The sequence below is a fragment of the Anguilla anguilla genome, chromosome 5 (genome assembly GCF_013347855.1).
Source record: "Anguilla anguilla isolate fAngAng1 chromosome 5, fAngAng1.pri, whole genome shotgun sequence".
NCBI lineage: Eukaryota > Metazoa > Chordata > Actinopteri > Anguilliformes > Anguillidae > Anguilla > Anguilla anguilla.
Genome location: NC_049205.1, coordinates 14,173,778 through 14,187,505, shown reverse-complemented (window position 1 = coordinate 14,187,505; position 13,728 = coordinate 14,173,778). Strand labels below are relative to the sequence as shown.

The 13,728-nt window shown below is 42.8% G+C and overlaps 1 protein-coding gene across 3 annotated transcripts in view; it reads right to left on the bottom strand.

Annotated features, from left to right (window-relative positions):
• The window catches only part of LOC118226931 (disintegrin and metalloproteinase domain-containing protein 33-like), a 101,422-nt gene that overhangs the window by 54,091 nt on the left and 33,603 nt on the right, over nucleotides 1–13,728 (bottom strand). For all 3 annotated transcript variants that reach the window (XR_004765127.1, XM_035416932.1, XM_035416930.1), the window contains exon 3: nucleotides 6,457–6,533. Coding sequence is in view for 2 of the 3 variants with exons in the window: in XM_035416932.1 (XP_035272823.1) it covers nucleotides 6,457–6,533 (77 nt within the window). In the remaining variant the exon portion in view is untranslated. The remainder of the gene's footprint in view (nucleotides 1–6,456; nucleotides 6,534–13,728) is intronic.

Below are 13,728 nucleotides of genomic sequence, written 5' to 3'. Positions count from 1 at the left end.
TAAAAAATAAAAACAATAAATCGCAATTAGGGGAGATGGGATGGGCCTAACCACACTGACAGGTTCATCAGAGACGCTGGGATCTAGGGGCGGACAGCTGAAGGATATGAGAAAGGCTTAGTCACAGGGCAGCTGCTGTACCACTTCCTACTGTGGCACCAGCCCAAACGCTGAACCGACTCACCCGGCTCGGGGTGGGGGGGCTGCGAAGGCCTGTGTGAGAAGGCCCTGTCACAGCTGAACCCTGGTCACCTTGTCCTGGCTTCCACCCTCCCTCTCTGCAGGAAGTGCACAACTTCACGGGGTTTGTAAAAGACAGCCAATAAACATCTGCTAACAGCCTCCTGGCGGGGAGGCGGGGACGCAGGGTGTGGGGGGGGGGGGGGGGGGGGGGGTTTCTCCGCACTGTCTCCACCTAAGGCTGGATCTCAAGGATAAAGTTCATTATTGATTTTAATAATAATACAATTTAAAGCGCCGTGGGTGAAATGCCAAGATAAGGCAAATTAATTCCTGGGAAAAGCTATTTGCTTTCGGGCTAATGAAAGCCGTTGGGAGGTCGTCAATCTCCCCAGTTCTAATGTATAGTTTTTATTCGGAGCACCAAAGGTCTAATCGGATTTAGCATAATTAACAGTAAAGCCCATCTCCCTCTGTGGTCCTGCTTTTTCGATCGGACCGGATGGCTTTGCCTGGTTAGCATCCTTACTTACTTGAAAGAGTTCTGCATTAATAGCTTATTTGGAAAAGCAAAAGCTGTACAAAATATAATTGGATGATCTAAATGAGTCCAGTACTACTGTGGAATACAAATCCCGTAGTCCTCCAGAGCTTTAGAGATACTTCTCTAACCGCAAATGATTGACAGGAACAACAGGTTAATTTAATGAATGGGAGCAATCCAATCATTTTCCAAAACTATTGCCATGCAGTAGTTTTTCTTTTTTTAACATCTGAGCACTTGTTTTAACTATTTATTAGCCTGAATGATCACGCAGAAAATCTGCTACCCACAGCAGAAATAAAACATTTCAAATCCAAATTGAACACAGTAACCTGTCTGTGTATGCGTGAGTGCGTTTGTGAGCGTGTGTGTCTATGTGCGTATGCATGTGTGTGTGTGTACGTGTGTGTGTGCGTGTGTGTGTGCGTATGGGCGTGTGCGCGTGTGTGTGTGCGTGCACACAGGTATGTGTGTTTTCCTGAACTAGTGTTCTGATTATCCTTTCCTTTAAGAAGATGAAGAGCCAGTAAAGTTCACATGTCAGCATCTGAGGATTAGCCTGTGGCTGAGAGTATGAAGCTCTGACTGGTGAGCTAGAGAGGGGGAGGTCAGGGGGACAGGAAAGGTCTGACAGACAAGTGCACGTCCCACTGAGCCTAACAGTAAATCTATATGTGCTTTAGTTTCAGGGCGCGTTCTTTGCCTCAGGGTCCGTTGGCACTGTACTTATTTTTGCTGGATGTCTGGCCAGTGGGCTCCTGATGGGAGTGGGGTGGGGGGAAGGGGGTTTGGGGGGGGGGGGGGGGGGGTTAAAATCTCAAACTCACACTCCCTCCCCACACTTTCCACTCACCAGGATATCTCAAATTCCTTGGAACTAAACTTTGCTGACCTAGTTTCCCGGGGCCAGACTAAACTGCCACGCCGGAGTGCTGTCTCTGAGGCTAGAGCAGGGTAAACACAGACACCTCTGCCAACTGACACCCTGCACCGAGCCCTGTCTCTCTGTGACACGAGCCTCGCGCATTTCCTGTTAGTGACTCGTGTTCATGCCTGTGCGTGCGCGTGTGCGTGCGCGGGTGCGTGTGCGTGCGCGTGCGCGTGTGTGTGTGCGTGTGCGTGTGCGAGCTGAATGTACTGGCCTTGAACGGGTAAACGGCACCCTCTCGATTTATTTATGATTTGAAACCTGATAGGTTACGACTCTGAGATGTAAATACACACACAAGCGAGTGTTTAGACCTTTCCCCTACTGGGGACTGTTTCTCCACATGAGGCCCTGAAGTAAACCCCTTATCTTCTTACCGTAGTCTTCACCCCTCAAACATTACCAAAATCCCACATGCGCCACCCTCAGTCCATGTACACCCCCTTTACCTCACGTACAGTAAACCACCATGACTCCACACACCCTAGCAAGGAGATAACACAATAAGGAATAGAGAATGACTTAACGTTTCAGGGCCAGGAATAATGCATAGCAGCTCCATGCTGACATAGTCTGCTTTTCTGGCTTTGGGCACAATCTCAGTCTTAGAGTGCTTAAAGAGTCCTAACAAAAATGCTCAAAGGGCGGTAAAAGGTTCTATGACTCCTACTGAAGCACAGACCACAGAACCTTTATTACTGACCTGGAGTGCCTCAGCATTATGTGTGTGTGTGTGTGTGTGGGGGGGGGGGGGTACTAAGGGCTGATGCATGGGAAGAGGGCAGGGGGTGGCGGTTTGGATGGGGGGTAACACTGGGTCATAGAACATTTTTCTACCATGCCTCAGTTTCACAGGTCAGACAATGCCAGATGGCAGTTCACAGGTCAGGTACAACCGCAGGTGAAATACCACCGTTCAGCCACACTGTAACCAATCACACGAGAGCAAAGCTGAAACAGAAATGAGCGATATGCACTTTCATTCATCCAAATCATTATCTGTTCATTTTCCTGATTTAGAACAGGCTGAAAGGTGTATAAATGTTATATGCCTCCACTGTGCAGTTTATTACCGGAATGCTAGAATATAAAGAATATAAAGAATATGAATGGCAACAGGCTAAAGGAATGAATCTTTAAAATACATAATGTGGTGCAGTTTGAAGCAGAGTCAATTCTCAGCCCATATGCAAATCCCCCTGCGTGGTTGGAGGTGGGAATCCAGCCATGGTTCTTTCTGCATTATGATCCTATCTCGACCTGTAACCCCCTCTGATTTCCCCGTTAGAAAAAAGTGGAAAACTACATAAAAGAGAGCAGACTGCCCGATCTCGTTTAAAATTAAACGAAGGCACTAAATGTGAACAATATTCAGTTTGCATAAAAAAAGCAAAATCACTCTCCACACAAACACCCTCTATGTCCTCAGCATTTTTCATCATTTGGATAGTGCGCAGTCAAATTAATTGCAATCTTTTGCAAAAACAAATGTGTTCTGACACAAGCGATGACGCTTATTATCCTCTTATCCTCACCTTGCATTTCCTGTGACTTTAAACAAACTTTTCTTCAAAAAAAAAAAAAAAAAAAAGGAAAGCCACATTCTGCTCTCAGGGGAACAGACAAGACAAACTAGGTAGATTCACAAAGAGCCATCTCCACAAAAAAGCTTTCAACAGCGCCCGGGGCAAAGAATAAAAAGCTGGATCTCGCTGCCACTGTCAGAGAAGGCCTCTGTCACCATGTGCCTCTAGAGCCAGGCAAACACACAACAATGCCCAGGAGAGGTAATTGAATCCACGCCAGCAGCAGAGCTTTTCACACACAGAGGACTTGGGCATTTACATGCTCCTGGTGAATGCACCTGAGGAAGAGAACTGCCCCCCCCCCCTCCCCCCACCTCCCTCTGCCCTCCTCCCAGTTTGACTAAACAGCTTCAGACTAGAGGTTAGGAAAGTCTCCCACAAAGCTGCACTCTGTGACTTTTATGTGCACCGCTGCGAATACACTGTGTAATGACTTCCCTGAGGTACCACCCGTCTTTGTTTTGTAGAGTGACTGAGACTGGAACTCTCAGCCTGCACGGGTACAGTATGTCGAAAAAGCCAGGGAAAGTCACATAAAAAGTGGAAGCATCGCAGTGTGGCCATACAGACATTGGGATGCGACTCCCCAGAGGAATTAATAATGCACACTTTTGAAAGGAAACTGCAAAAAAAGGACAATCTATGTTTCATATGTGCAGGACAGGAGGTGCAGTGTACTGTTGCAGTCGTAACGGCAAGATTTCAGGCCATAGCATTGTCTTTCAAGATGTAACTTAGCAGCTATGACTATAATGATGGCTTGGTGTAAATTTTGGTTATGTTAGTAAATACCAGCTTCATGGCAGTGACCACAGATACAAGTCCTCTTTAGTAACACACGATAAGATTCACAACAATTGTATACTGAATTATTTGACTGCAACCACATGATATTCTCATCTGTGTGTGTTTGTGTGTGTGTGTGTGTGTGGGTAAAACAAGATCATTCAGACATTTTGCACAAGAAAATGCTGATTTGTGTGAATGAGAATCTACAGCATTCCTCACATTTTGAAAGACACCTCAACATGGTCTATCCATATTATTAACATAATTTCTATTCAAAATGATAATACATGACAGAACTTGCAGCACATGCATTAAACACAATTAGTGAATACTTCAACCATCTCTGGTCATACAGCATGAGCACGGCAAGCATAACGGGCTTATGTTTGAGTCTGGTGTCCTAAGAGGAAATGACAATATTCAGCTTTAGCTTATGAGAATAAAACTGGGGTAGCACTGTGGACTCAAAGGAAATCTGACTGTTTGCTACGACCTTCAAAAACTGACTCTGTAAATAACAAATGCTTTTTCAAGGGAAATGAAGTGCCCTTTCACAGTAATGTCAGCTTCAACACTGGCATCTCCAAGTACTAAAGCTGTTGTGCATCACACCCTCCCAGCATGCAACAGTCTGTCTTGCAATGATTCTTCTCATTTGAAAATTCCGAATATGAAGACACTATGTCAAGGCTGAAATAAGCATCACATACTTTAATTTACCTGTTAGACTTAAGTATAGACAAAGTACAGAGATTTTTCCTCCAACTCCAAGGCAAGCAAAAGGAAAAGGCTAGGGCATTATCTTGAAAATTTGGCTTATATTTCAAATGTCTGAGCATACTCCTTGTGTTCTCCATGATGTCACAGACAGGTGGGAGGTCTTACTGTAGCCACTAATTCCAACAGTAGTGACTCTATTAAAGAATGCATTAGTCACCTGCGTCATTGTACAACCATCAGGCGACAATCTTTTATGCACAGTGAACACCGTGACGACAGAATCCCTTCAATAAAAACATGTCTCAACAAACGTGCAGTATTTCCAGTCCATTAAATCATTTTTTGCCAGATATTTCCATTAATCCATCTTCTATAATCTATGACCCTTGTGATCTTTTATATATGAATTGAAATAACAAGGTCACTTGCAAAACTCACCATTCGGTTCTGTGCAATCTTCTTCCACGGTGGACAGTTTTCAAATTTTCAACAGAAGTAGGAATGTAATGTTCAAACCTAACTTTAAATAGCTTCAGTTGTTCATCCATTACGAGAGGCCCACCTGCCTGTGACGTCACTCAGAATGCTGAGGTGCTGAATTTGGTTGGAGATATCTGAAGCCGAAAGAGCATTCAGAGGACATTGGTGGCACAGCACCGCACGCTCACCATGGCCTGAGACACTGACACCATCTCTAACCAGGTCAGGCTCTCTCTCGCTCTCTTCAATTTCAATTTCAATTTCAATTTAAGTTGCTTTATTGGCATGAAATACAAATGCAATTATTGCCAAAGAATACATATATAATATGTAAAAGAATAATAATATTAAAATCATAATGATAAGTGTAACAATATATAACAATAACAGCATTGACAGCAACAGAAGTAAATCAATAAATATGTACAATGTTTATATGGGGTGGGTGGTCACTCACTGTCCCTCAGGCTATGACAGGCTGAAATGAACTGTGCTGCAATTGGGGCTGTTGATCCTTCCCCTAACAGAATTGCGCATTTAAAGCATATGCCCGAACAGGCGTATCTCTCTCTCTCTGTCTCCCTCTCTCTCTCTCTCTCTCTCTCACTCTCTCTCTCTCTCTCTCTCTCTCGCTCTCTCTCTCTCTCTCTCACTCTATCACTCTCTCAATTCCCTTCAATAATGCTTTATTGGCACTATGCCATGAATATGACAATACTACCAAAGCGAAAGACTGGAGAAAGCTGCAAGTTATCAATACATCTGCAATTTTTAAGAAAGACGTCTGTCTCATTCTCTCTCACACACATTCAGTACACACATAAGCACAAAGACACACTGCACACACTCACTGTCCACACAGCACAGCAAACACACTGTTCACCCTGTGCGCACACATAGTTCATTATATACACACACACACACACACACATTTCAGATCATGTCACAGGCTGTTCATAGTAACGGTACAATCAATATCTCTCAATCCCCTTATCAGCGGCTAACCTTCTCAAAGATCAGCAAGCTTGACAGTGGATCCATGTGGACAATGGCACAAATACTAATCCAGGATCAGTTAACTCAACCATTATCTGCACCGCATACTTCCCATGTGAAAAGCTGGACCTGATCCAGACAGCTCTTATGATGGTATGATGGCAGGCTGCCCTGAGTCCTGTTTGGGAGGATGAGGAGGGGGGGTGGGACGGGGGGTGGAAACAGAAACTTACTGATTACGCTCCACGTGCAGCACCAGCTCCCTCCCTTCTGCTGTCACTGCTATCGCCCCCGTATCAGGGTACTGGACCTGCAAGAAAACAAACCAGTCACACCTCTTATCTATACGTCCACATACATATCGGCACACACATTCGTACACATACTTACACACACACAGGCAAACATGGCACACACACAAACACGCATATGCACGCACATACACACAAACGTGGCATATTGCTTTCCTATAACCTCTCCTACACAAATACAATCACACACATCTAGGAGGACAAGATTACATCCCTACATTATACATACACAGACACGAGCACACAGGGAGACACAACTATGCATCCCTACACCACACACACACACACACACAACGTGAAGAGAGATTTCTGCGGCTGCTATTGGTGTTAGTTTTCAAATCAAAGATAGCAGTAAGTGAGAAGCACTTTCGTCGCAACAATCAGCTTTAAAGGGACCGCAATGTAAGAAGCAGGCTTTTCAGTGGCTGCCAGAATTTCTCCTGCTTTCCATTTCTCCATCAGCATTGCAATTGTTACACAGAGCAACACATAGTTTATCTTCCACCCGGTTGACACTTCAATTAACCCTCTTCTACAGCGTGCTTCCTTAGAGCCAGCGAAACATCTGCAGAAGGCAAACGCGGTCCACCCGCGACTGAATTCTCATCAACGCAATCAATGCAGAATTAATCTCCTTGTCGGGAGATAAGGCCTTTAATGAACAGAACTTTGGTCAAGTTCTTAGCCGCTTCCTAGCGGCGTCCCTACGCCGCCGCGGACGAGCCAATTAATCCGGGCGAAACGCGCCAGCCCGCAAAGTGGTGACAGAAAGCGTATCCGCGGCGATGACGAAAGAGGGCGACTTTGGACGAAGGTGAAAGCGTCAGGCGAATACAGTGCCGCTCGGGCCCGGTGTTAATAAACGCACATTAAGACGGGCGGCCTGGCCAATTCCGTGGCTGCAAACTCATTTTCAGACAGATGACGGGAAAACCGGGAGGCGCTATCAGGTCGCTGATCTCATTGTGGAGAGTGCCCCCCCCCTCCCCCACCCTCCCCCACCCTCCCATCTCAAACTATTTTTTTTTTTATTCCCTGAAAACACTGTCTATCTGGCGCGAGTAGTACTGACAGTCCCGGGTAATCTGTTGGCTGCTAATTTCCGCTCTGTAGACTTCTGAGAGCCAGATGTGGCAAGCTGTCTGGGCTGAAAATAGAGTGCGGCTGAGCAGGAGACAAAGCGCTTTCATCTCCAAAGCGCCCATCCCAGCATGCCAAGCTTCCACAACCATGGCTCTCTCCTTCCCGTGAGTGCAGCTTTTCAGCTTTGCGTGGACAAAGAACAGGTCTCTGCCACTTGTATCAGCACAACTGAAGCACACGCCAACCGCTGGTACACTGTAACTTGTAGCGTGTCGTGAGTGTTGCAGATATGCACCAAGCGGACGGAAATGTGTCAATGCTCAATGAAATGTAAAAAAGGACTTAAAAGCATGGGGGGCAGGGGGTGGGGGGGGGGGGCACGAAGGCACACCTGGCCCTGTCTGCTGTTTGGAGTCTTTGAAAAAGCCTGTATTTCAGTTCTCTCTGTACGTTGACCCTTCCTTTGGACTTCATTAACCAAGATTTGCTGTAATTTTCTGTAGTGTCTAATTGGTCACACGTGCACATATGGCTGCATGAGTAAGTGAGTACGTGTGTGTGTGTGTGTGTATCACAGGAAACAAACTGAAGTGGCCTTTATAAGCTATTTAATATCTTTTTAAACACTAGATGCTAGAGGAACACTGCTGTTGCATGATTACTGTACTTTTCTTCATCATACTTATTTATTGCAATACTGTACATTCTGTAGCTGTGCTATTTTGCTGTACTGCCAAGACTTTGCAAGTCATTAATAATAGAGTCACTTAAAATAGTTTCTGATTGACAGTTCCCACCTAATTACTTTCTACTTCTGTGTCTACTTCTGTGCTTAATATTAAGGTTACCAGCAGAACAAAAACATTTGCAATTTCATCACTGTTTTAGTCACATTTTATTCATCCACATTTCATCTCCTTCCCCACCTGACCATACTACAGGCTATTACATGCATACACTATGAAACATTTTGAATGTCTCCTTAAAAATTATCATGTGGTCTGTGATGCTACAATGTGAATAAAGTAATATCTCAAGGACATATACAAAACATCATATAATTCTTAGGGGATTTATTGTTGTCCCTTTTTCTCAACCAAAAGCACAAACATATAAGTACTGTATACTTCGGGGCAACGCGGTTGTGAAGTGGTGCAGTGTCGCCTCACAGCAAGAAGGTCCCCGGCCTGGGCCTTTCTGTATGGAGTTTGCTTGCACACCCCACTGCGTGGGCTCCCTCCGGGTACTCCGGTTAACTGGAGACTAATTAGACTCTAAATCGCCCATAGGTATGAGTGTGTGAGTGAATGGTGTGTGTGCCCTGCAATAGATTGGCAAACTGTCCAGGGTGTATTCCTGCCTCTCGCCCAATGCCCGCTGGGATAGGCTCCAGAATTTACAGTTGACTGGGGGAGCTCTAACAGGGCAGAAATTAGAAAAATTGACCTGTCGGAAAGGTTGCATCCAATGAAAGTGCCACGTTGAAAGTCACTAAGCTCTTCAGTATGACCCATTCCCATACCCATACTGCAAATGTTTGTCAATGAAGATTGCATGGCTGAATGCTTGATTTTACACACCTGTTAGCAATGGCTGTGGTTATCAGGTTCAAAATAATCAGGGGTGTCTATATACTTTTGTAAATGTATAAATATATATATATATATATATTATATATTATATATATATTATATATATATATATATATAGTATATATATATATATATATATATATATTATATATATATATATATATTAATGCAATATTAAACTCTGGAGGCGCACTGAACATTGAATGCTGAGGTTAATTTTGGTTTGGAAAAGTAAGGTCCCCATTCCAGGAGTCCAAAGCAATTTTCAGTTGCAATCAGCTGATGTCGATAATCATTATACAACTGTCAGCATCAGTACAGTCTGTAATCAACAACTGTAATGAGTTTATGTTTGCGTTTAAATGGATTCCACAAGAAATGTTCAGATACTGTAGACAGTATTTCCACAGGATATGCCCTTGCTTCAAATACAATTCCCTTTTCTCAATCCAACAAAAAATGTTTTTATTTTTTATTTTTTAAAAACTGAACTCTCCCTGAAGGAAATATTTAATTTATTTCAGCCCCCACCACAACTACTATACCACCAAGTACAGATCTTGGCTCTTTGCCTCCATATGATATTTTGTGTGAAGTCAAACTTCCTTATCAGATCGGCCCTTTTCCAAAACTTACCTTGACATACAAAAAGCAAGTGTCTTTTTTTTTTGCGATTGCTGAATTTGCCTAACTAAAATTATAATATATATTGGAGTCACAGTTAAGTCCAAATGTTGATTGGACCCAGGTTTTTCTGATGCAGTTATCAATAAAAGATACTACTTTCACATTGTAAATCTCCAAATTACTTTTTTGACTTAGTATTTAAGAAGTCAATGTATAAAATCCGCACATAATCGTTGGTTCATATGACACACTCCCTTTCCTGAACTGACTACACTGAGATGGGATTGATTAAAACCTTAAACATCTGGCTGATGAGACCAATAGCAGTGTCACATTTGGGAGGCAAACTCACACCCCTCTAGACACCAGGCTTGTTTTCTTAACTTCTGCCTCACCCCATGGCGGGGTGAGGTGCCGGAAGGTTCCATGCGTGGTACTTGCCCTATTCCCTTTCCTCTATCAGCGAGCTACACAACGTGTCAAGTTAGACACGGGGAGAAGGGATGGGTGTTAACGCTGTCTGGCTGAAACACTCGATTCTGTCTTCAACGGGAGAACAAAGAAAATCCAATCCGAGAAATTCATCCGTTTCACCACGGCCGCTACTGCAAGCACACTGACAAGGCATGCAAACAATCAGATTAAGATGAATCAGTGTTACATTGAGCTGAGCGGTCACTACAGCTGGGATGGCAACACACACGCACAAATACACACACGAATGCACGCATGAACATTTTTAGGGTTTAAAATTCTGGGTTTCATAAACTGGTGAATGAAAAAGCTAGCACGGAGTAAAAGACATGGATCAATTCCAATTTGCTTTATGCTGATAAATATGTCACAGTATACATCTGAGCACAGATGAAGCAAAGGTAATACAAAAACACAATAATACATCCCTGACCAGCACACTCCCGTGTGTATTTACCAGCACGCAACTCTCTTAATTAAGTCTGGATTCCATCAGAGATCTGGCTTGACACACACAGCCATACGGCATACATCAAATTAAACCTGAGCTCAGTGGCACTGCCAATCAACTCATCTTACGACCCACCTTCACTTTGCTTTTGATGCACTTTGGGATGAACATATGGCAGGGACAAAAAAAAAGCCATCTCGTGCCAAATAATTCTTATCAAAGCTCGCGAAAGCTAAGCCCTGAAACAGTTATCTTCCACCATCAATCACTGCTGTTGAGGAGTCGAGGTGCTGGGATTTGATTGGTTCCTGGGAAATGATCATTTATGAGCTCCGGAAAATTGCTCTGTGAGCCAAGCTTGAGGAGGGAGGCCACACTCGGAATCGATGCATCTGTTGCAGATAGGCTGGCTCCACTTAAGTGACAGAAAATAGGGACTGTAATTAATCTACGTCTACGGGGTGTCAGAAAAGCTAAAATTAAATGTTCAGTCTTCAAGATGCACACGCTAGGGGATGAAAGTGGCTATTAAAAATCTTTCAGTTCGATGGCGGAGGAAAACGTATACATATCATTTACCCTATACCGTGCAAAACCCTAAATACAACTCTACCCTGCACACAACCCTGCTTTAATACTGTGTGCTTGGGCAAATTTGAGAGATGGTAAACAACAGCAACAAAAAAAGAACTCAAACACAGACAACTCGATTCAAAAATATCCTCTTTTTCTCTCATATGTAAATGAGATGCTCAGTGACGCACACATGCCTATTGGCAACTTAACAATTGAAGTCTAAGTGCACCATCATGACTTGCTATATTTGCATCAAGTCATATTTATGCAAGGACCCAGCAAGCTGTTGAAGTGGAGCCATTCACATGTCCACCATAATTTTTACTGGCCATTTACACAGGTCGCCCAAGTGGTGTGAATGCACCGTTATTTCCCGTTATTAAGGCTAAATTCCAATCAGAAAACAGCTTGTGTCCTGATTATCCCAGCGATTTCATACTGAAATGGCAGACCTAGTCATGTACTGCCACAACTTCGAAGCCAAAAATAACAGCGTCATTAAAAAGCAATGCTTTAGCAAATGGCAAAGGTAAGATGCAGAATAAGAAGCCCTGAAATATGTTCCCACTTAGTCATGTACCATAAAATGCTTTCCTAGATATGCAGGCACTATGTGCAATTCAGAAAAGGCAAGATTATATGTTACATTTAGCCTGTGCTATCCATTTGTGCTTTTAAGCATTTAAGAAGTTCAAGTTTAAGAAGCAAATGGCCACAAATGGAAGGAAGATGTTGTGTCTTTTCCTTTTTCCGTTCTATTATTATTCACTTTCTTCTCTTCTTTATTTTTTCTTTTGTATTAGATTTATGAATACATGCTGGAGTTCTGATCATCATTGCTGATATATAACTTTTTTATACCAGCAATAACACTTAAATAAATAATAAATATTAAATAAAGCCTTCTTCAGCCTTCACACACATGGAGTGGGCTACCCATTCTCTTTATTTTGATTCTAAATATTCCATTTGAAAAATCTTGGAGGGTATGTTCATAACACTTAACTTACATAGAAATGACATGAAACCAGTCACAATCAGCCATGATGGCATATTATAGCTCACAACAAATGCAATACCACTGTTCAAATGTATGCTGCTGATTTTACAAAGCAGATTATAAAAGAACTTCCAGAATGATTACTGAATATATTATTACATTGATCACAAGAAGTAATGCTCTGACTGGTTATGAGAGGTGCTATTCCATGCATGTAGGTACTCAGGTAAGTATTAAACTATATGTATGCGCAATGGTATATCATAAAAATCTATAATCATAATATTATACTGTAAAAATCATAAAGATCTAAGTGTATATCAAACTTCCCCTGCCATTTTTATGAATTCAAAATTTTAAAAACTGATGCTACAGACTGCAGGTTTGGTTTTTACTAGTTCTAAAATCCTGAGTTTTTTTATTCAGGAGAGTTTATTCTGAACTAGGTACGTGTAACTACTGCAACAGGTCAAAACAAGAGGTGTGCTTCCCCTGCCTAATGCACAAAATTGATTTGTATCTCTACTAGGATCGAGAAAAAATGAGAAGCATCAGAATTAAGCAGTTTTGCCGAGAGATAAATTAAATTTTGATCTTTTGTGACAGTGCGTGCGTTTGATGTGGATCCGCTGGGGGAGCAGAGAGACGCACTAGGCATACCCATAAAGCACCGCCACGGAGGCTGCTTCTTTCCCGCTGCGCGTGAGAGACAGCTCCTCAGAGCTGGCGCCTCGGACACAGAGATGGAGCCATCGGAGGTCATTTATAGAACACTGCTGTCATCTTCAATCCAAGAACGGTCTGACCACAAGGCTCATTCGCGCGGAACCTTTTGACTTCCACATGTAGTGTAAAAAGCTTTTATAACTCAATATACTAATGGGCGTAACATTTATGTGTGTGTGTGTGTGTGCAAGCATGTGTGCGTATGTGTGTGTGTGTGTGTTTGTAGTTGTTCCAATGACCATGATATGCACTTTTTGTATGTCGCTTTGGATAAAAGCGTCTGCTATATAAATGTAATGTAATGTAATGTGTGGGTGTGTGTGTGTGATACCAAGAAATGTAGCTGACTTATTATATAATATGTTGACAGAACTGGACTGATGGCTGGGTAACTAACAACCAAAGGGGGCTTATTTTGAAAATCCCAGCCAATTTCTTCAAAAGAATTACAATGGCAAAAAAAAAAAACTCAAGATTGCCAGCCTTTCAATATCTTTAATGATGTTTGTGCTTAAAAGAAATCATGGTGTTGCACCTCACCCAGCGAAAAGGAGGAATAAGAACAAAAAAAAACTGTTTTGTGAAGCATCCTAGATCGCACACGTAATTACCGCATTCATCGTCAACGACAGTTGAGAAAGAAGCTGTTGAATCGGCACGACAGA